The 17,823-nt window shown below is 50.8% G+C and overlaps 5 protein-coding genes and 1 long non-coding RNA gene across 6 annotated transcripts; 5 read left to right on the top strand and 1 right to left on the bottom strand.

Annotated features, from left to right (window-relative positions):
- The first annotated feature begins 566 nt into the window (after window positions 1–566).
- Window positions 567–1,831, top strand: LOC116436323 (putative small proline-rich protein 5). The gene is made up of 3 exons (XM_032093376.1): window positions 567–651; window positions 1,200–1,357; window positions 1,390–1,831. The coding sequence occupies exons 2-3, from the start codon at window positions 1,221–1,223 to the stop codon at window positions 1,541–1,543; spliced, it is 291 nt and encodes a 96-aa protein (XP_031949267.1). The 5' UTR covers window positions 567–651; window positions 1,200–1,220; the 3' UTR covers window positions 1,544–1,831.
- Window positions 1,832–3,738: 1,907 nt separating this feature from the next.
- Window positions 3,739–4,990, top strand: LOC116436295 (sperm mitochondrial-associated cysteine-rich protein-like). Its single transcript, XM_032093349.1, has 2 exons — window positions 3,739–3,847; window positions 4,363–4,990. The coding sequence occupies exon 2, from the start codon at window positions 4,384–4,386 to the stop codon at window positions 4,678–4,680; it is 297 nt and encodes a 98-aa protein (XP_031949240.1). The 5' UTR covers window positions 3,739–3,847; window positions 4,363–4,383; the 3' UTR covers window positions 4,681–4,990.
- LOC116436344 lies at window positions 4,866–7,130 on the bottom strand. Its single transcript, XR_004236988.1, has 2 exons — window positions 7,045–7,130; window positions 4,866–5,946 (listed from the first exon to the last, which is right to left on the bottom strand). It is a non-coding gene; the product is annotated as an uncharacterized LOC116436344 (long non-coding RNA).
- LOC116436296 (putative small proline-rich protein 5) lies at window positions 6,535–7,660 on the top strand. The gene is made up of 2 exons (XM_032093350.1): window positions 6,535–6,640; window positions 7,080–7,660. The coding sequence occupies exon 2, from the start codon at window positions 7,101–7,103 to the stop codon at window positions 7,386–7,388; it is 288 nt and encodes a 95-aa protein (XP_031949241.1). The 5' UTR covers window positions 6,535–6,640; window positions 7,080–7,100; the 3' UTR covers window positions 7,389–7,660.
- Window positions 7,661–11,513: 3,853 nt separating this feature from the next.
- Window positions 11,514–13,860, top strand: LOC116436202 (keratin-associated protein 10-5-like). Its single transcript, XM_032093231.1, has 2 exons — window positions 11,514–11,618; window positions 12,207–13,860. Exons 1-2 carry the CDS (start codon window positions 11,529–11,531, stop codon window positions 13,500–13,502), a joined length of 1,386 nt encoding a protein of 461 aa, XP_031949122.1. The 5' UTR covers window positions 11,514–11,528; the 3' UTR covers window positions 13,503–13,860.
- A 3,123-nt stretch (window positions 13,861–16,983) lies between these two features.
- On the top strand, window positions 16,984–17,823 carry LOC116436299 (keratin-associated protein 5-5-like). The gene is made up of 2 exons (XM_032093352.1): window positions 16,984–17,089; window positions 17,467–17,823. The coding sequence occupies exon 2, from the start codon at window positions 17,492–17,494 to the stop codon at window positions 17,738–17,740; it is 249 nt and encodes an 82-aa protein (XP_031949243.1). The 5' UTR covers window positions 16,984–17,089; window positions 17,467–17,491; the 3' UTR covers window positions 17,741–17,823.

Raw genomic sequence — 17,823 nt, 5'->3', positions numbered from 1 at the left:
TTGGTGGCAGGACCTGTGAGCTCATGGACAGGAGCCCACTCTGGAGCAGGTTTGGTGGCAGGACCTGTGACCTTGTGGCTTTGGTGGGCACCTGGAGGAGAAATCCTTGATGGGTAGGCAGGTTGGAATCATCAGTGAAGGACAGATTCAGGTTAATGCAAATCTCTGATTGAGATATCCGGCCCCATTGGGCAATTCCTCTGGAGTATTCCTGCCCCAAACCTAATCCGCAGGGATTAACACCAATAACCACCTGTCGTTGACGTGGAAGTCGATCCCGTTGAGCTCCTGGTCCATGTGACCCTGAGGAATTGGCACTTCCAGATTACAAACCCCTCTCCCACCTGATCCACGTTGTCCACGAGCAGATCCATTGGTGTCAGTGCTGGCGTCACTTCACGTGAAATTCCTTCCAATCTCGTTCATAGGGACGTGAAGGAATTAACGAGCTATTAATAATTACAATGCTGAAAGCACAGAGCATCAAAGGGAAAATACGGGAAGCTGAACACAGCAGATAGAAATGGGAGCTGTAATTAGGGATGCCTCATGTCCCAGATAACCCTTTGGAAAAGTATAAAAGGTTTCCCATCCCAGTTTCCTTCGCTCGCTGCTGTGCTCCAAAACAGCTCCATCCCCACTGCTAGAAGGGTGAGTCCAATTTTTTTCTTCTCCTGGAAATTCTTTAAGAAACTGGATGATTTCCTGTGAGTTTGGGTAGAATTGAAGTGTTGGATACTTCCTCCTCACCTCTGGATCTTGGTCGTGATGAAGACCAAGTTCTTGTTATCCACAAGAGCAAATTATTAAAACAAATGCCAAAATAAAACAAATAAAGGCCTTGAGCAGAGGCTCAAGTCAAACCAAAGCAACAGAAAGGGTGGAAAATACAGAGAGAGGAAAGCCAGAGGGTTTTGTGGAAAAGGGACTTGGAGATTTCCACGCACGAGGAACCAGAGGGTCTGGAGCTGCTCTTGGGAAATGGATGTTTGGACCATTTTTCTCTGGAATTTTTCTCAGGAAATCAAGTCCCATCCATAAAGGATCCTGGGCTTAGTGAGGGATTAAAGTACCTCCAAACCAACACTGACACTGCTTTCTCACCCCTGAAAAACTGGAAATTAGGAAGAAAATGGGGAATCCCAGAACAAATGTCTATAAGCTCGTGCCCGCTGTGACCGTTCCTCTCTTCCCTCCAGCTCTGCCACCACTCCAGGACAATGTGCTCCCGCAGGTCCTGCCACAGCCACGAGACCTCGTGCCATGAATCCAGCTCCTCCTGCCACGACTCGGGGCCCTCGTGCCACTACACCATCCAGAGGCAGCCTGTGCAGAAGTTCAGCTACGTGACCCCCTGGGTGCAGCCCTGCTACCCGCCGTGCAGCGCTATTGCCCCCCGGTGCAGCCCTGCTACCCGCCGGTGCAGCGCTATTGCCCCCCGGTGCAGCCCTGCTACCCCCCGGTGCAGCGTTCCTGCCCCCCGCTCTGCCCCCAGGTCACCAAGAACATCTGCAAGCTGCCACCATCATACCCCAAGTACTGAGAGTAGGATCCAGCCCCGGCACTGGATCGCTGCTGCCTTGGATGCTCTCCATGCCTAAAGCTTGAATCGATGGTTCTTTATTCCCAGTTTTAATTTGGTCCTCGAATTCCTCGTCCGTGGTTAGAATTTGGTTGCTGGTTTTGCTCCTATTTGGTTTAATTTGCTCAGCACGTAAGACCCATCTCAGACTCATCCTGGGAAGGATTCTTGCTGCTTTTCACCCATGTGACAACCGCCAAAAGAATAAAGTTTGATTTCCAAAAGTAAAATAAATATATGGTCTGTTTATTCTTTGACCTTTTTACTTCAGAATAATTGTTACTTCTGACTTCTTAGTCGCCACTTCTCACTCTTTGCTCTTCAAGCTGAGCACAAAATGTCCCTAAAATTTCAAAATCATGAAAGCCAGTGATTCCAGAGGCATTTCTGGAGCAGGTGAATGCTCAGGGACCTCACTTGCACCCTGCTTATTTTCATATTGATATACAGAATACTTATTTATACATTTATATCCAGAAGGAATTCCTCCCTGGGAGGGTGGGGAGGCCCTGGCCCAGGGTATTCCGTGGATGCCCCATCCCTGGCAGTGTCCAAGACCAAGTTGGACGGGGCTTGGAGCACCCTGGGACAGTGGGAGGTGTCGCTGCCCATGGCAGGGGTGGCACTGGATGATGTTAAAGGTCCCTTCCCATCCAACCCATTCCAGGATTCCACTTAGTGCAGAACTGTCTCGTTCAGTCCCCTCCTCAGCAGCTCCTCACACTTCATTTGTCCCTCTGAGTCAGAGTCACAAACATTTTGAAGTGTCTAATAAATGCAAATAAGCACCTCGTGGGTTTTCCTAACCTTACTTCTTTCACCAAGCTCCAAATTACTGTTTTCCATGACAATTGCAGACACTTAAAATAAGTTTGAGATCTCTCTGTACTTTTTACAACCTCAGACTTTCCTTATCTCCCAGTCCAGCAAAGACACCAGTTCCAGAACAGGCTCTGTGGCTGCATCAGCTTCCCCGAGAGCTCAACAACCAGACTCAGCTTAAATTAATAACTCTGAGAGTTGAATGAGCTGATCTTTAATGTCCCGTCCAACCCAAATCATTCTGTGATTCCCTGATTCCATGAATTCCTCCTGCCTGACGGAGAACTGACACAGGGACCTCCCCCAAAAAGGAGTTTTCTCCACATAGATGAAGCATTTCTACATCACTCACAGCTCACAACAGTTTCCAGAAGACTTCAGATTTTCCTAAGCAAGGACTGGCTCTAAAAGATTCTCTTGAATCCTTTGGGTTTCTAAACCGCGGCCTAGAAAAATAAATAAAAAGGATCATAGAATCATAAAATAGTTTGGGTTGGGAAGGACCTTAAAGATCATCTCATTCCCTGAGCCATGAGTTGTTCCTGAGGCACTCACCTGGATAAAAAAATCACAGGAAAGGGACAATCACACATTTTATTGTCCTAAAATCTTGGGCTGATCTGAGGGAAACTTGGAAGTGAAGAGCGAAATGCTGGAATGAATAAAAGTTACAAAACTGCTTCAATAAGATGGGACCCCACAGAAATTTGGGGTTGAAAACAGGTTGCCAAGAGGTGAAATCCTCACGCAAACCCTTCCTGCAGGGGATTTGAAACCCCCTTGTCTTGGGGTGACCATCCAGGAGGAACGTGAACAGGAAAATATTGTGGCACAAACAAAAAAACAGCTGATGGTTTGCAAACAGAATGGAAAAAATTGGGATTGAGGATGTCCTTTTGACATCACCTCCGGAGTTGAGGCGTTGGGTCCGAGGTAGTCACCAGGACCTCCCTCTAATGAAGTCCCTGTGAGTTGTGGCTCTTAATTACAGTCCCTTGTGTCAGGAAAAAAAACCTATCAATCAAAATGTGAGTCTGCCACAGAGAACCAGGGGCAGCACGCCGGGAAGGAGTCAACCCTCCGGAGTTGATGCAATCCCAGTTGCCCAACGACAAATCACTTAATAACTCCAGGGATAGGTTCATTTTTGCCATGGAAATATGCAACTGCCTCCAAAATTCCCTTCTAAGCAGGTTGGGAAATTCGTTGCTTATTAAAGTGCTGAGGAAAAAGTCATCAGTGTTTTTTTCCTGACTGCGTCAAGTCGGAAATGCTAAAAATGAGACACAGGAGATAAATATGAATATGAGGGTTTGTGTCAGCATTGCCAAGAGGTGCCTAATTCCTGGGACAACCGTTTGGGAGATATAAAAGTCCAGCATTCCCTGTCCATCCTTCACTCAGCATCAGCTCCCTGTGCTCTTCCTCTTGCTCCAGCCAAGGGTGAGTTGGATTATGTTGACTTATCTACTCTTGAGTGGCAGGAGTTCACAGAGTTCTGTGTTTAGACCTTGCTTTTGTCTTAGAAATTCCTTATTTTTGATGATTGGGTGCCTGAATACGCACAAGGAGTGTTTGGTTTGCTCACGGGTGGGATGACAGAAAAATAGGAGTAATCGAAGGAGCAGATCTGCAAAGACATGGAGTCTTTGGGAGCCAGCAAGGAATTCATTCCCAGACTGGCAGGTGATGCAGACAGTGAGAGATCAGACAAGTCAGAGCAGTTTAGAAGGAATTTTACCTTAAAAAAGCCAACATGAGCATCTTGGGAGGGAAATTCCCATCAGAGCTGGACCATCATGCAGTGTCCTCCAAAAGGAAGGGTCACAATGTCCCATACATCACAAAACAGAGGGAAACAACATTTCCCATTCCAGTCCTGAACAAGAGCCAAGGAAAACGCAGAAGGTCCCAGTGGGGCAGCTGGCCCAGCCTGACAATCTCTCTCTTCCCTCCAGCTCTGCCAGAACTCCAGGAAGATGTGCTCCCGCGGGTCCCACCACGACTACGAGTCCTCCTGCCACGGCTCCCGCTCCTCCTGCCACAGATCCTGGTTCTCCTGCCTCAGATCCCGCTCCTCCTGCCACGAGCCGGAGCCCTCCTGCCACTACATCCAGAGGCAGCCAGTGCAGAAATGCACCTACGTGACGCCCTGCTGTCCCCCCGTGCAGCGCTATTGTCCCCCTGTCCCCTGCTGTCCCCCTGTCCCCTACTGTGCCCAGGTCCCCTGCTGTCCCCAGGTCCCCTACTGCCCCAGTACAACCAAGAACATCTGACCCTGCCACCGGCATGTCCCAAGTATTGAACAGGATCCAGTCCGGCAGCTGGAGCCACCGGCTCCTCCCTTGGACGCTCTGACCTCGGCTCGTCTCATCCACGCTGAAATCCCTGGGTCTCTGCCTGTGGGGATCCTGGTGGGGATGAAATGCTCCCCTAATTAATATTCATGTGTCATTCTTGCTAATTATTTGGGAAATGTCCTTTCTAATTATTCCTGCATCGTTACTTTGTTGGGAATCTTCTATGTCTTGCACTTCTGTTTCAGACTCCGTCTGGTGTGGGAAACAATAAATCTGATTCATGAGACCCTCGTTGCCTTGAATTCCTTTATTCTCTTTTTCCTTGATTTTTTTTTTTGAGGGGTTTTCAATTCAAATTTCTCCGTATTCCGAAGTATCCCAATATTTGGTGGGCGAATAATTCCCGGGTTTATTTGGGAATGAATAGAAAGCACATCAGTAAAGGAAAGGGGGAGATGGTCAAAGGTTGGACTTGATGATCTCAGAGGGCTTTTCCAACCTCAGTGGATTCCAGGAAATTAATGGAAGGGGAATAAGTAGGTCACAGTTGCCAATGCTCTTTCTCAATGTGTAATAATTGACTCCGAGCTCTATTTCAGACCTTGCATATAAATTTTCAAACATCTGAAACCCTTTGAGCCTCTGAAAACAGAAGGCCCAAATTCCTCTGAAAGAACTGCGAGCAAAGGACAATGAGAATTTCGAGATCCCGTTTTCCTGAGCAGGAGCCCTGAATTTGAAAGAGACTCAGAGATGTTTTTTGGGTGTTTTTGGAAGTCTGTTGAGGAGGTAGAAAGATTTTGGAGAACATCAATGTGATGCTCCAGGCCAAAGCCTGGACAAAAGGAGAACTGTCACACATGCTCCCACTTTGTCACCTGCAAGGCTGCTGAGGGACGCACACCTGAGTCACCAAACATCCCTGAGGAATTCCTGCAATCCTCCCCTGCTCCACAAAACTCACCACAAGGAACTGGCTGCCTTTAGCCTGGAGAAAAGCTGTGGGACACCCCAATTTGGGAGGTCTTCCCTTCCCAGTCAGTGAATTGCTCTAATGGGCAACATTTTCCCAGTGAGGAGTTTCCTTTTCTTACACTTCAAATTCTGAGTCAAACAAGGTCATAAATCCAGCTTTAGGGCCCAACTTCCACCAGTAGTGACAAAACCCAATATTTGCTCAAACTCCAGCTCCTCTTCTCTGAATCCTTTGGTGAGGTCAGGTGAAAAAAATGTGAGGAATCACTGAAAGAAAGAGAAACCAAGGAGTGGGAGAATTGAATATCCTCAAACCTCATGCAGAGCTCAGAGTCAGATGTTATCCTCTAATCTTACACATTAATAACCTTTGATTCACGTGGAACAACCTGATGGGATCATCCCAGTCATCTGCCAAGTCCAGGGACACGTGAAGAATCAGAAACATTTTATTTCTCGCCATTCCAGGGAGCCAAGGAGATCCCGCCGGATTTTCCAGCATTGTGCCATCCCCAGGAATTGCAGCTGGTAATCCCATTTCCTCTTGGCATTCGACAACAGGGGAATTAAAATCCTGAGCTGTCACCCAACAGGAGACCAACCCCAGGAGTCAGCATTTCTGAATCCTTTCTGCCCCTGATGCAATCCCAGTTGTCCCTTGTCCCTAATTAACAACCATCACATTAGTGTCAGTCTCCAGGAAATGGGAGAGAGCTGCCTTCCAAAATCCCTGCCTCAGGAATCACCGATGGGACTGGACCCGGTGCGTCAGAGAGGGAACACCTAAAAACAGGGGAAGTGCAAACATCTGCGGGATTGAATGTGGAATTAATTGAAGTGTCATCGCAAGGAGGTGCCTCACGGCCCAGATAACCTCAGGAGAGTATAAAAGGTCCCTCAGCACCGTCCTCGGCAGTCGCTCGCCTTCGCTTCCAGAAACTTCTCGCTGCAGCTGAAGAGGGTAAGACCAGTTTCACTGTTTCTGTTCTTGCTGACAGAGAGGAAACCTCCACCAGGGGTTTTTATGGATCTCGTGGGAGCTGGGATTTAGGGAAATGCCTCTAAGGGGTGGGGAATGGCAGATGGAGGGACAAGGATTCCCAGGAAAGGTGCAGCCCACGGAGGGATCCTCAGGTGACACAAACTCTGCAGGAACTGAGGTTTGGGAGATGGGCTCCTGGGGCTCCAATTGATTCTCAGGGACCTGATTTCACACCCCAATCCCCAGAGCATGCCCAGCAGATCCAGGGTGCGTTGGGACTGGATTAGACAGGTGAAACAAAGAGAGAAACATTTCACTGGAGATCTCAAGAAAAATACCATTAAAAAGAAAAAGGAGGGGGAATGTAAGAAGTGAATCAGCACCTCCTCTCACCACATTGATCCCTTGCTCCAAACAGCTCTGCCAGAACTCCAGGAAGATGTGCTCCCGCGGGTCCTGCCACGACTACGAGTCCTCCTGCCACCGATCCAGCTCCTCCTGCCACTCGGGGCCTTCGTGCCACTACACCATCCAGAGGCAGCCTGTGCAGAAGTTCAGCTACGTGACCCCCTGCTGTCCCCCGGTGCAGCCCTGCTACCCGCCGGTGCAGCGCTATTGCCCCCCGGTGCAGCCCTGCTACCCCCCGGTGCAGCGTTCCTGCCCCCCGCTCTGCCCCCAGGTCACCAAGAACATCTGCAAGCTGCCACCGTCATACCCCAAGTACTGAGAGCGGAACCTGCCCCTGGCACTGGGATGCGCCGGATCACTCCTCACCCGAAGCTTCCAGCTCGCCCCAGTGCTCGTGGCTGTTCAGCTTTGTCACTTCTCTCCAAGCAAAGCCTTCTAAAACTGTAGGAGGTGATGCAGTTTTAGGATGAAACCTCTCGTTTAAGGAGCTCTGAGCTCTTTATCTTTCCTCTGCCAGCGCTGGGAATGGTTCCCTTCTTGCTTTGCTGCTTCGTTCTCCAGCAAGACAATAAAAATGGTGTTTCAAGCCGACCTAACAGTGGTGGATGTTTTCAGTCAGTGCTCCGTTAAATAGGCTGGGTCGATGGGCCAAGGCCAACATGGTGAGGGTCAACAAGGTCAACGGGGTTGGTCCTGCCCTTGGGTCACAATAACCCCGTGGAACACTCCAGGCTGGGGGAAGAGCGGCTGGAAAGCTGGGAGAGGAGCTGGGGGTGCTGGTGGGAGCAGCTGGACGTGAGCCCAGGGGTGCCCAGGTGGGCGAGAGGCCGATGGCACCTGAACTATAGCAGGAATAGTGTGGGACCTTCTTGTTCTCCACAACTCCCTGACAGGAGGGGGCAGCCAGGGGGGATTTGGGGCTCTGCTCCCAGGGAACAGGGACAGGACAAGAGGGAACGGCCTCGAGCTGTGCCAGGGAAGGGTGAGGGTGGACATCAGGAGGAATTTCCTCCTGGAAAGGGCAGTCAGGCCTTGGCAGAGGCTGCCCAGGGAGGTTTGGAGGTGGCCTCCATCCCTGGAGGTGTCCAAGGAAAGCCTGGACGTGGCACCCAGTGCTCTGGGCTGGGTGAGAAGGTGGGGATCGGGCACAGGTTGGATTCGGTGGTCTGGGAGCTCTTTTCTCTGCGATTACTCTGGGATTCTGTGCTGGTCTGGTGGCATCTCTGTTTTCTTGTGGGTTTGGAACTGTGCTTTAATCCCTGGAGCCCTGGAGCCCGAGGAATGCCAAGGAAACATGAAATCCATGGAAAATGCCTGCAGGCCCAGCAGTGCTGCCAGGAGCACGTGGGGTGAATTCCTGAGGGAAACAAATCCTTGCCCTGGGCTCAGCAGATGTTGGGGGTTCAGGTTTCCAGCCTGACCTGTGTGTTCATGTTTTCCCTGCATGTTTCTGCTTTCAGAGGTGCTGCTATTTTCGGAACCAAAACAAAAGCAAACCCTGCAGGGTCTGGAACTTGGAATAGCCTCAATTAACCAGTTTCGTAAAGTAAGCGAAGGTTTCCCCGATGTGATTCATCCCTCATCACCCATCCCCTGGCGTGGGAAACAGCCTGGAATGAGCTAAGTGCTGCAATAGCCAGTAAATGACCAGTTGGTCAATAAGTATTTGGAATTAGTTATTTATAGGTTATGGAGAAAATGCTCATTAGAGAGGAATGGGTTAAAAAGGAAAAGTTGCAGCCGGGCCAGAGAGCAATGAATGATTCACCTGCCTGGGGGCTCTGGCCCTTGCTAAGAGGTGGCTCAGCCTCACACCAGCCTTAAAAAATAATTTTCTTACTCATTCCTGCCCTCCCTGCAGGTGGGAATTGAGCTTCTGAGGCTTCCTGGCCACAGCAGTGGTTTGGTCTTCAAGTAGAGACTTTCACTTCCCTGCGCTGCCCCAGCTTCCAACTTTCTCCTCTGTCACTGACCACAGCACATTTTATTTCCTTTTCCAAATCCAGAGAAGGCCATAAAAGTGATAAAGGGACTGGAGCCCCTCCCCTACAGAGATTGGGAATGTTCAGCCTGGAGGAGAGAAGGTTGTGTGGAGACCTCAGAGCCCCTTCCAGGATCTTCAGGGGCTCCAGGGAAGCTGGAGAGGGACTTTTCCTCAGGAACTGCAGGGACAGGACACAGGGAAGTTATTTCAGAGTGATGGAGAGGAGTTTTAGGTGGGATGTAGGGAAAAAATTGTTGCCTGTGAGGGTGGGGAGGCCTTGAAGAACCACAAACATTTGGTGAGAGAAATCCTCTCTCCCTCCGCTCCAGGTCGCCTAAAGGGACATTTCTGCTCTGCTGAGGATGCATCAAATAACGACCCAGTGGATTCCACAACCAGGATAAACTGTGAGGAAAGCCCCAGGGATTAACGAGGAGGAATTTGCCTCGGCTGTCTCCCAGCAAGGATTGCTTTCCTGCATCCGTAACTCTCTGATCCAAACAGAGCTCTGCTCCTCTGGGCATCTTTCAGAGCCTGCTGAGTCCTTTCACTCAGTGTAAAATTTAATTGGGAAATTTGCGTGGCCCTAATTTGAATATTTTCCTGTATAAAATCGGTGATGGATCTGTGGGTCCACCTTGCAGAGCTTTAAACACCTCTGTTCACATCCAGCTCTAACAGTGGGGGGTTTTTTGGCCCACTGGATGAATCCATGCACCAAATCCGTACAAAGTCAACAAAAAACAGCCTCATTTTGGCCAACTTCTCTTCTTTCACCTCCCTGCTCAGGATTTCTAACGCTGGCGTTTCCTGACGCTTCTCTGCAGGCTCAGAAATCCCCTGCAGGTCACCCCAAGCCTCCTCGCTTGTTGACCGCCTGCACAGCAGGTTCAATTTCAATCGCTAATTATGTGATAATGGGCGGCACCTGGCTCAAGGTCATTAACACGACTGAACACGATTGGAAATTGAGCTCGGAGTGAACAGGAATGTTGACCTTGGGGTGACCTTGCCTGGAGAAGTGGTGACTTCATGGTCCTGTGAGTTCTTGGAAGCAGGACCAGCTCCTCCAATTGTGACGTAGCCAAACATCAAGAGCAGAACTGAGGGGAAACAGAGGGGTCACATGGAAGGTTCTGGTGACCTAAAGTGTCCTCAGCATCCAGGATCTGGAGGAGCAAACAAAGCCCAAATCTCCCCTCCTTCACGGCAGGAGAAGTCGGGGGTCTCCGGGGATGTAGGGGATCCTTTGATGCTCAGCCCCCAGCAGGAGCAGCCGTTGCCCTGGGGGTGACCTCAGCCACCAGACATTTCACCTGGTCACTCCCAGCCTGGGGTCACTCAAAGCCGTGGGTCCCGTGAGCTTCCCCTGACCAGAGAGAGATCATTTTTTATAAAGTCATGGTTTAATTTGAGATCCTTGAGATGCCCAGGACATCACGTGGGGCCTTGGAGCTTTTATGCAAAATAAATATTAACATCCATCATTAATGACTGATCACGACACGATCATTAACATCAGCACTAATGGCTGCCAGGGGGTGACTGGGAGCTGAGCATGGAGTTATTCCAGAATGAACATCCGTAGGTGGCTCTTCCATTACTCCGGGGCATCTTTGAATCTGAAAAGAATTGAATAGGAATTTCGCAGATCAAGTTATGCTGAGCATAAACAGGATGCAAAACTTCCAGAGCAGTTTTGCATTTTGCTTTTATTTAAATACATCAAAGAGGAATTGGAAAAATACAGGCTCCGATTTGACCCAAACCCAGTTCCAAATTCCCACCATGAATTTGCAGTGAAAATGGCTGATATTGGCAAGGCCTTGAGCCTGACAGAGCTCAAGGAGAGTTTGGACAACGACCTCAGGCACATGGTGGGATTGTTGGGGCTGTGCAGGTCCAGAGGTTGGACTGGATGATCCCTGTAGGTCCCTTCCTGCCTGGGATATTCCATGATTCCATTATTCTCTTCCAAGGCCAAGGGCGTGTGGTTTTCCACGCACGGGTGGGATGAGATGTCAAGAACTTTCTGGTTTGTCCTTCTGGTCACCCCAGAGAAGGACTTTGGGCTCCACCATTTCCGCAGTCAAACACAAAGCACGGGACCATGGAATTGCACTTCCTGGAATTCTATTTTAAAAATCCTATCAAGGAGAGACTGACGTCCAGAAGCTTCTGCACGGCTCTGGAATCCACTGCACCTCGATCTTAATTAGGATTTTTATGTTAATTAATCATCTCCATGCAGCAGCCTTACCATATGCAAAGTGAGCAGAAACAACCCCTTCCAGCGTCCCACAAGAATTAACTTGACATTAAAAAATTGTAAAAAATTCACACAACAAATTGATAATAACCCAAAATTGAGGGGTTGGTCAAAAGCCACGAGGCAAAAGATGAAACACATGGAGGCCCATTCGGTGAATAAGTACAGGCTTAGTGCGTAAATCACGGATTGCTGGGGGGTACCTCATGTCCGGCAGGACAATTCCGACCTCAATAAAAGGTCTCCAGGTGCCTCTGCTCCTCACACACCTTCAGCTCTCAGCAAGAACAAGAACGGTGAGTGTTTCCTACCAGGGATCCTCTGTTCTCATTCGGCTTTGGGCAAGCAGTGAGTTGAGGTTGTGTCTTGGTGTCTGATCTCTGCAGGGCGTTGGGCTGGATGGACCTTTAAAGGTCTCTTCCAACCCAAACCATTCTTTGATTCTATGGTTTTGTGATTCTATGGTTTTGTGATTCTATGGGTTTATGATTCTATGGGTTTATGATTCCATGGTTTTAGTGCTCGATGGTTTCAGGAGTCCATGCTCTACAGCTCTCTCTGAAACCCAGGTTCTCATTGCGATGGAGCCAATTCGGAGCGATGCTTCTTCTTCTTCTGTTGATGCATTGTCTCTTGCTAAAGGTGGAGAGAGCAGTGGAAAATGAACTTCTCGGGGTGGAAATTCAGGGAGGGAACATTCTGGATGAGCACAGGGCAGGCAGCTCCCAGGAGAGTTCAAATATTTCTGGGACAGCAACAGGTGGCTCGATTCCCATGAGGATCTTGGGTTTCCAACTCAAGACAAAGAAATAGGAAGCAGGGTGGGAAGTGGGCCTGGCCAGTGTGGAAAGATGGGTTGAATGTCAAAGTCCTTTGTGTTCCAGGTCCTCACTCCGGCCACCCTTCGTTCCTCTCCCAACACCATGTGCTCCACTGGATGCTGTTCCACGGGATGCTGCTCCGTCGTGAAGAGCAAGACCGTGTGCTGCAGCCCGTGCCCGAGGGTCGTGTGCTGCGAGCCCTGCCAGAAAACCGTGTGCTGCTCCCCGTGCCAGAAGAGCGTGTGCTGCTCCCCGTGCCAGCAGTCCTGCTGCTGCGACCCGTGCCAGAAGACCGTGTGCTGTGAGCCGTGCAAGAAAACCGTCTGCTGTGACCCGTGCCAGCAGTCCTGCTGCTGTGACCCGTGCCAGAAGCCCTGCTGTGACCCGTGCCAGACCGTGTGTTGTGACCCATGCCAGAAACCTTGCTGTGACCCGTGCCAGACCGTGTGTTGTGACCCATGCCAGAAACCTTGCTGCGACCCGTGCCAGACCGTGTGTTGTGACCCGTGCCAGAAGCCCTGCTGTGACCCGTGCCAGAAGCCCTGCTGTGACCCGTGCCAGACCGTGTGTTGTGACCCGTGCCAGAAGCCTTGCTGTGACCCGTGCCAGAAGCCCTGCTGTGACCCATGCCAGACCGTGTGCTGTGACCCGTGCCAGAAGCCCTGCTGTGACCCATGCCAGACTGTGTGCTGTGACCCATGCCAGAAGCCCTGCTGTGACCCATGCCAGACCGTGTGCTGTGACCCATGCCAGAAGCCCTGCTGTGACCCATGCCAGACCGTGTGCTGTGACCCGTGCCAGAAGCCTTGCTGTGACCCGTGCCAGACTGTGTGCTGTGACCCATGCCAGAAGCCTTGCTGTGACCCGTGCCAGAAGCCCTGCTGTGACCCATGCCAGACCGTGTGCTGTGACCCGTGCCAGAAGCCCTGCTGTGACCCGTGCCAGTCTGTGTGCTGTGACCCATGCCAGAAGCCCTGCTGTGATCCCTGCCAGCAGTCCTGCTGCTGTGACCCATGCCAGAAGCCCTGCTGTGACCCATGCCAGACCGTTTGCTGTGACCCGTGCCAGAAGCCCTGCTGTGACCCATGCCAGACCGTGTGCTGTGACCCGTGCCAGAAGCCCTGCTGTGACCCGTGCCAGTCCGTGTGCTGTGACCCGTGTCAGAAGTCCGTGTGCTGCACCAAGGTGTGCCAGAAGTCCGTGTGCTGTGTCCCACGGCCCTGCTGCTGCCCCTGTGGGTCCCTGTCCTGCTGCTCCTGCGTGGTGAAGAAGCCGGTGGTGGTTTGCTGCACCCCCGTGAGGAAGTGCTGCGTCCCCTGCATCCCCATCCAGCAGTGCTGTGTCAAGAAGAGCTGCTGAGCTGTCCCCGGGTGGCTCTGACGGCTCCAGCCTGGTGTGAAAGGAGGACGGGCACAAGGAGGTGAAAAGCTGCTCGTTTGCTTCTGGTTCTCATCGTGATGGAGCCAATTCGGAGCGATTTTCTTCTTCTTTTCAAGCTTAAGCTGCTGCTTCTTTCTGTCTCTTAGTTATTGACTGCCTTTAACTGTTGACTGTCTTGAGTACACTTGAATTTATCACCCATTGCATAAGGCATTAGATATTAGTAGGGTGTTCATTCTTCTCTTGGTGTTTGGGAAATCTTTACTGTTACTGTGATCACGCTTCATTTCCTCTCTTGACTTGTAGACAATAAAATTTAGCATTAAGCAAAACACAACATTTGGTCTTTTGGTTGTTCTTACATGGCTTTGCCCCTAATTTGTCACCTTGCCCGGGATTTGTCACTTTGCCCAGAGTTTGTCCTCATTTCCGGCACCATCTGTGCCTTTGGCCAAGGTCCTGGAGGTGTTCCAGTGGCACAGCAGAACATTTGGGACACAAAGAGCTGCCCAGGCTGTTGGCACAAATTAGGTTGTGTCTGAAGCAAGCAGAGCATTCCTGATCCTCTGGAATGGGTTCCCAGAGCAGCTGTGGCTGCCCCTGGATCCCTGGAAGTGTCCAAGGCCAGGTTGGATGAGGCTTGGAGTACCCTGGGATAGTGGAAGGTGTCTCATGGCAAGGGGTGGAACAGGATGAGCTTTAAAGTCCTTTCCAGCCCAAACCATTCCCGGACCCCTTCTTGCCCCTCCTGATCATTTGCCTCAGCTCAGATTTTACTGCAGAACTAAAAGCTGAAGTAATTAATACTCAAAGGACAAGGACTGAACGAGGCATAACTGCACCATCTGAAAACACAGCACTCCATAAACCGGAGAATCCTGGAACATCCTGACTTGGAAAGGATCCACCAGGATCGTGGAGTCCAGCTCGTGGCCCTACACAGACACCCCAACAATCCCACTCTGTCCCTGATAGCGCTGTCCAAGTGCCCCTGGAGCTCTGGCAGCCTCAGGGCAGTGACCATTCCCTGGGGAGCCTGGGCAGTGCCGAACACCAGCTGGGGAAGAACCTTCCAGAAATACCCAGCCTAGACCTCCCCTGGCACAGCCCCAGCCATTCCCTTGGGTCCTCTCCCTGGTCCCAGAGCGGAGATCGGAGCTGCGCCTCGGGAGGAAGCTGTGAACAGCTCTGAGGTGCGCAGGAGCTCATCCCTGATCTCAGAAGGGGAATTCCAGTAGGTACCAAGAGGAATTCACTACTCACTGGACAGCAGGCAGCATCTTCTTCCCACCACCATCTTCCAAAAATAAAAGTTTAGGAACCTCCTGAAATTGTTGAATGATTTTTACAGTAGCAGAGCGTTTCCCCCGCACGTTCCTGGACTACCAACCCTGGAATGAAAGCCGGGGTTGGCATCCAGTTTAAAAGCCTCATTCCTAAAATAGCAAACCCGTGAGTCAATGATACCTCCCTTCCCTGGCTGGGACTTTCTTTGCTATTCAAATGCAGGACTCAGCTCGAGAATTGCAGGTCTGGGGAAAATGCCTGGAGCTCTGGCTTGATTTGCTTCCTCCAATCTTCACACGAGAGACATCTGCATTAAAATCATCTTCTCGATGTCTTTGACTCTTCTGAAAACATTGCTCAGGTCTTCAGGGTGGTTTTTATTTCCAGTACAGCAGGCAGAACGCAAGGGCAGAAGGATATCCCATGTCAGAACATTTAATAAAAGTGCATTCTCTTAAGGGGATCTTGTGAATATTCATTCCACCTTTGAATCACAGAATCGTAGAATGGTTTGTGTTGGATGGGACGTTACAAATCATCTCATTCCAGCACCCCTGTCATGGACAGGGACACCTCCAGCTAGACCAGAGCTCCACCCAATGTGGCCTTATCCTACATTGGAAAAGATGCAGGAACAGATTCAAATAGGTCCTGCAACTCAAACTCCCGGAAGTTTCCAAGGACATCGCAGGATGGAATGTGGCCTGTAAAAGGAACTCGGTGTAGATGTTATTTCTGACCCAAGTGCAGGATAAATGGCATTGAAGAGCAGGAAAATGCCATAAATGCTGAGAGTGGTGGGGTGGTTCAGCCTGGAGAAGAGCCAGGTTTAGATAGGATATTGGGAAGAAATCCTTCCTTGGGAGGGTGGTGATGCCCTGGCACAGGATATTCCATGGGTGCCCCATCCCTGGCAGTGTCCAAGGCCGGGCTGGATGCGGTTGAAGCAACCTGGGATAGTGGAAGGAGTCCCTGCCCATCCAGGAGGGTTGGACTGGATGATCTTTGGGGTTCCATCCAACCCAAACCATTCCATATTTCTATGACTACAACACTGGGATCGTCCTGGCCAACAAGGCAACAATAAACCCTGATAAAAATGCGATGAATGATTGATTCAGGGGAGATGTTTGAGAGTTTACACAAGGAGGACATTTCTTCCTGCAGGCAACTCTTGATTATTGAGTGACCAAAACAATGCTCCCCTGGGGACAATTCCAGAAGGGACACCCGACGTCACAGCAGGTCATGGTCACATCCTGGAAAGGCAGATCCCGTCCCAGTCACCCGGGATCACCTGCCATCCTGTCAGCCTCACAGTCAGAGTCTCCTGAACGTGATGGCCGCCTCTTTTTGCCATGAATTGGTGCTGCCTCAGCATCCTGGAATTCCCATCTTTTACTGGAGGCCCCTCTCATCACATGGAAACACCATCAACACCTCCTAACGTGGAGTTGTCCCTGCTCTGCATGTGGCCATGGTTGCTCATGTGAACACTCAAATGTGATCACCACGAGTCTCCTCAGTGTCAGAAACCTTTGGAGTAATCTCGGAAAATGGGATGTATGGAACCAACACAGGGAAAAACCTTTGGTGTGTACTGCTGCTTTGAAAGCCGCTCCATTTAGACTCAATCCATCCGTTCCGCGGATGAAAATGAAAAAAAATCTTAATAATACAACAAGAATAAAAAATGGGGTGTGAGGGCCCAGAACCCTGAAGGGAGGCCCAAGAGCAAGACTGAGAAAGGGGAAATTTCAGCCTAAACATTGACCACGGAGGCAGGGAAAAAAGGATTCCCACTGACCAATAGTTTCCACTGGACCCCAAAAGTCCCAGCCAAGGGCAGAGGGGACACATGAGCAATGACAGTTCCAAGTTCCGGGCGTGGTTGTCCCACTGCTTCAGCACCTGGCTCCCCCCAGGCACGTTGTTAAGCATCCCCGTGTCCCTGTGTCATTCCTTTTGGATGGGAATAGCTCAGAGCTCCCTCCCTCCCGGTCCCATTAACGCAAATCCTTTAGAAAATTTGCATCTGTCGTTCCTCTGGACGAGTAATTATGGGGCACAAATGAGGTGGTGAGCAAACAGAAAGAGGTAAAGATTAAACGCCGGAAGACACGTGAGGGGATACCCCGGGTGATCCACGGAGTCAGAATTGCCAAGGGATGCCTCATTTCCAGGGGAGGAGGCTTTGGAGCATATAAAAGGCTCCCCAACCCAGGGGTCTTCATTCGATCATCTCGACTTCTCCTCTCCTCCCTTCACTGCTCAGCAGGGTAAGTTGGACTTTGCTACTTGCCTTTACTTTGGGACTCTGTTTCCGTGGGCTTCTCCAGGATTTTCTGGGCTGCCTGCTTTGGGACTGGACACTACAGAAGATTTGGGATCACAGATTGGGTTTGGGACCAGAGATTGGTTTTGGGCAGCACCCGAGCGGTTTCTCTCTGGCAGAACCAGTGCTGGACAAAATGCCAAAAAGCACAGGAGTCCAACACTGGAATGTGATTCCTGGGACAGGCTGTCCTGGGATTCTGGACACCAGGCACTTCCCCGGCTAGTTTGGGATGGATTTGGGGATATGAATGCTTTAAGCTGCCTCAGCCCCTGGGAGATCCAAGCAGAGAAAAAGACAAACTCTCTCCTTCCCTTCCAGCTCCACCTCCACTCCCATCACCAAGATGCCCAACGGATGCTGCGGCGGCGGTGGAAGTTACTCCGTGTGCTGCTATAGCAGCCCCAAGGGCTGCAAGAGGCCGATGTGCTGCAGCCCCATGCAGTGCTGCACCCCCTGCTGCACCCCCTGCTGCAGCCCCTGCTGCATGCCCATGCAGTCCTGCTGCATGCCCATGTCCTGCTGCTACACCATCAGCAGCAACAACAACGGCTGCTGCGGCGGCGGCAACGGCGGCTGCTGCGGCGGCAACTGAACCCACCCGGCTCATTCCGTCTTGGATATGGATGGGGATATGGATAACACCCCGAACGCTCTTCCCTCTGTGCTTAGACACCG

Source organism: Corvus moneduloides, chromosome 29 (genome assembly GCF_009650955.1).
Source record: "Corvus moneduloides isolate bCorMon1 chromosome 29, bCorMon1.pri, whole genome shotgun sequence".
NCBI lineage: Eukaryota > Metazoa > Chordata > Aves > Passeriformes > Corvidae > Corvus > Corvus moneduloides.
The sequence above is the reverse complement of the archived record's forward strand: the minus strand, read 5'-3'. Positions and strand labels throughout refer to the sequence as shown.

Excerpts from the sequence above, each read along its gene's own strand:
- LOC116436323 (XM_032093376.1), top strand. The coding sequence starts at position 1,221 with ATGTGCTCCCGCAGGTCCTGCCACAGCCACGAGACCTCGTGCCATGAA. Across the intron at positions 1,358-1,389 it reads TTCAGCTACGTGACCCCCTG|TTGCCCCCCGGTGCAGCCCT; the intron begins GGTGCAGCCCTG and ends CGTGCAGCGCTA.
- LOC116436295 (XM_032093349.1), top strand. The coding sequence starts at position 4,384 with ATGTGCTCCCGCGGGTCCCACCACGACTACGAGTCCTCCTGCCACGGC.
- LOC116436296 (XM_032093350.1), top strand. The coding sequence starts at position 7,101 with ATGTGCTCCCGCGGGTCCTGCCACGACTACGAGTCCTCCTGCCACCGA.
- LOC116436202 (XM_032093231.1), top strand. The coding sequence starts at position 11,529 with ATGTCCGGCAGGACAATTCCGACCTCAATAAAAGGTCTCCAGGTGCCT. Across the intron at positions 11,619-12,206 it reads TCTCAGCAAGAACAAGAACG|GTCCTCACTCCGGCCACCCT; the intron begins GTGAGTGTTTCC and ends TTTGTGTTCCAG.
- LOC116436299 (XM_032093352.1), top strand. The coding sequence starts at position 17,492 with ATGCCCAACGGATGCTGCGGCGGCGGTGGAAGTTACTCCGTGTGCTGC.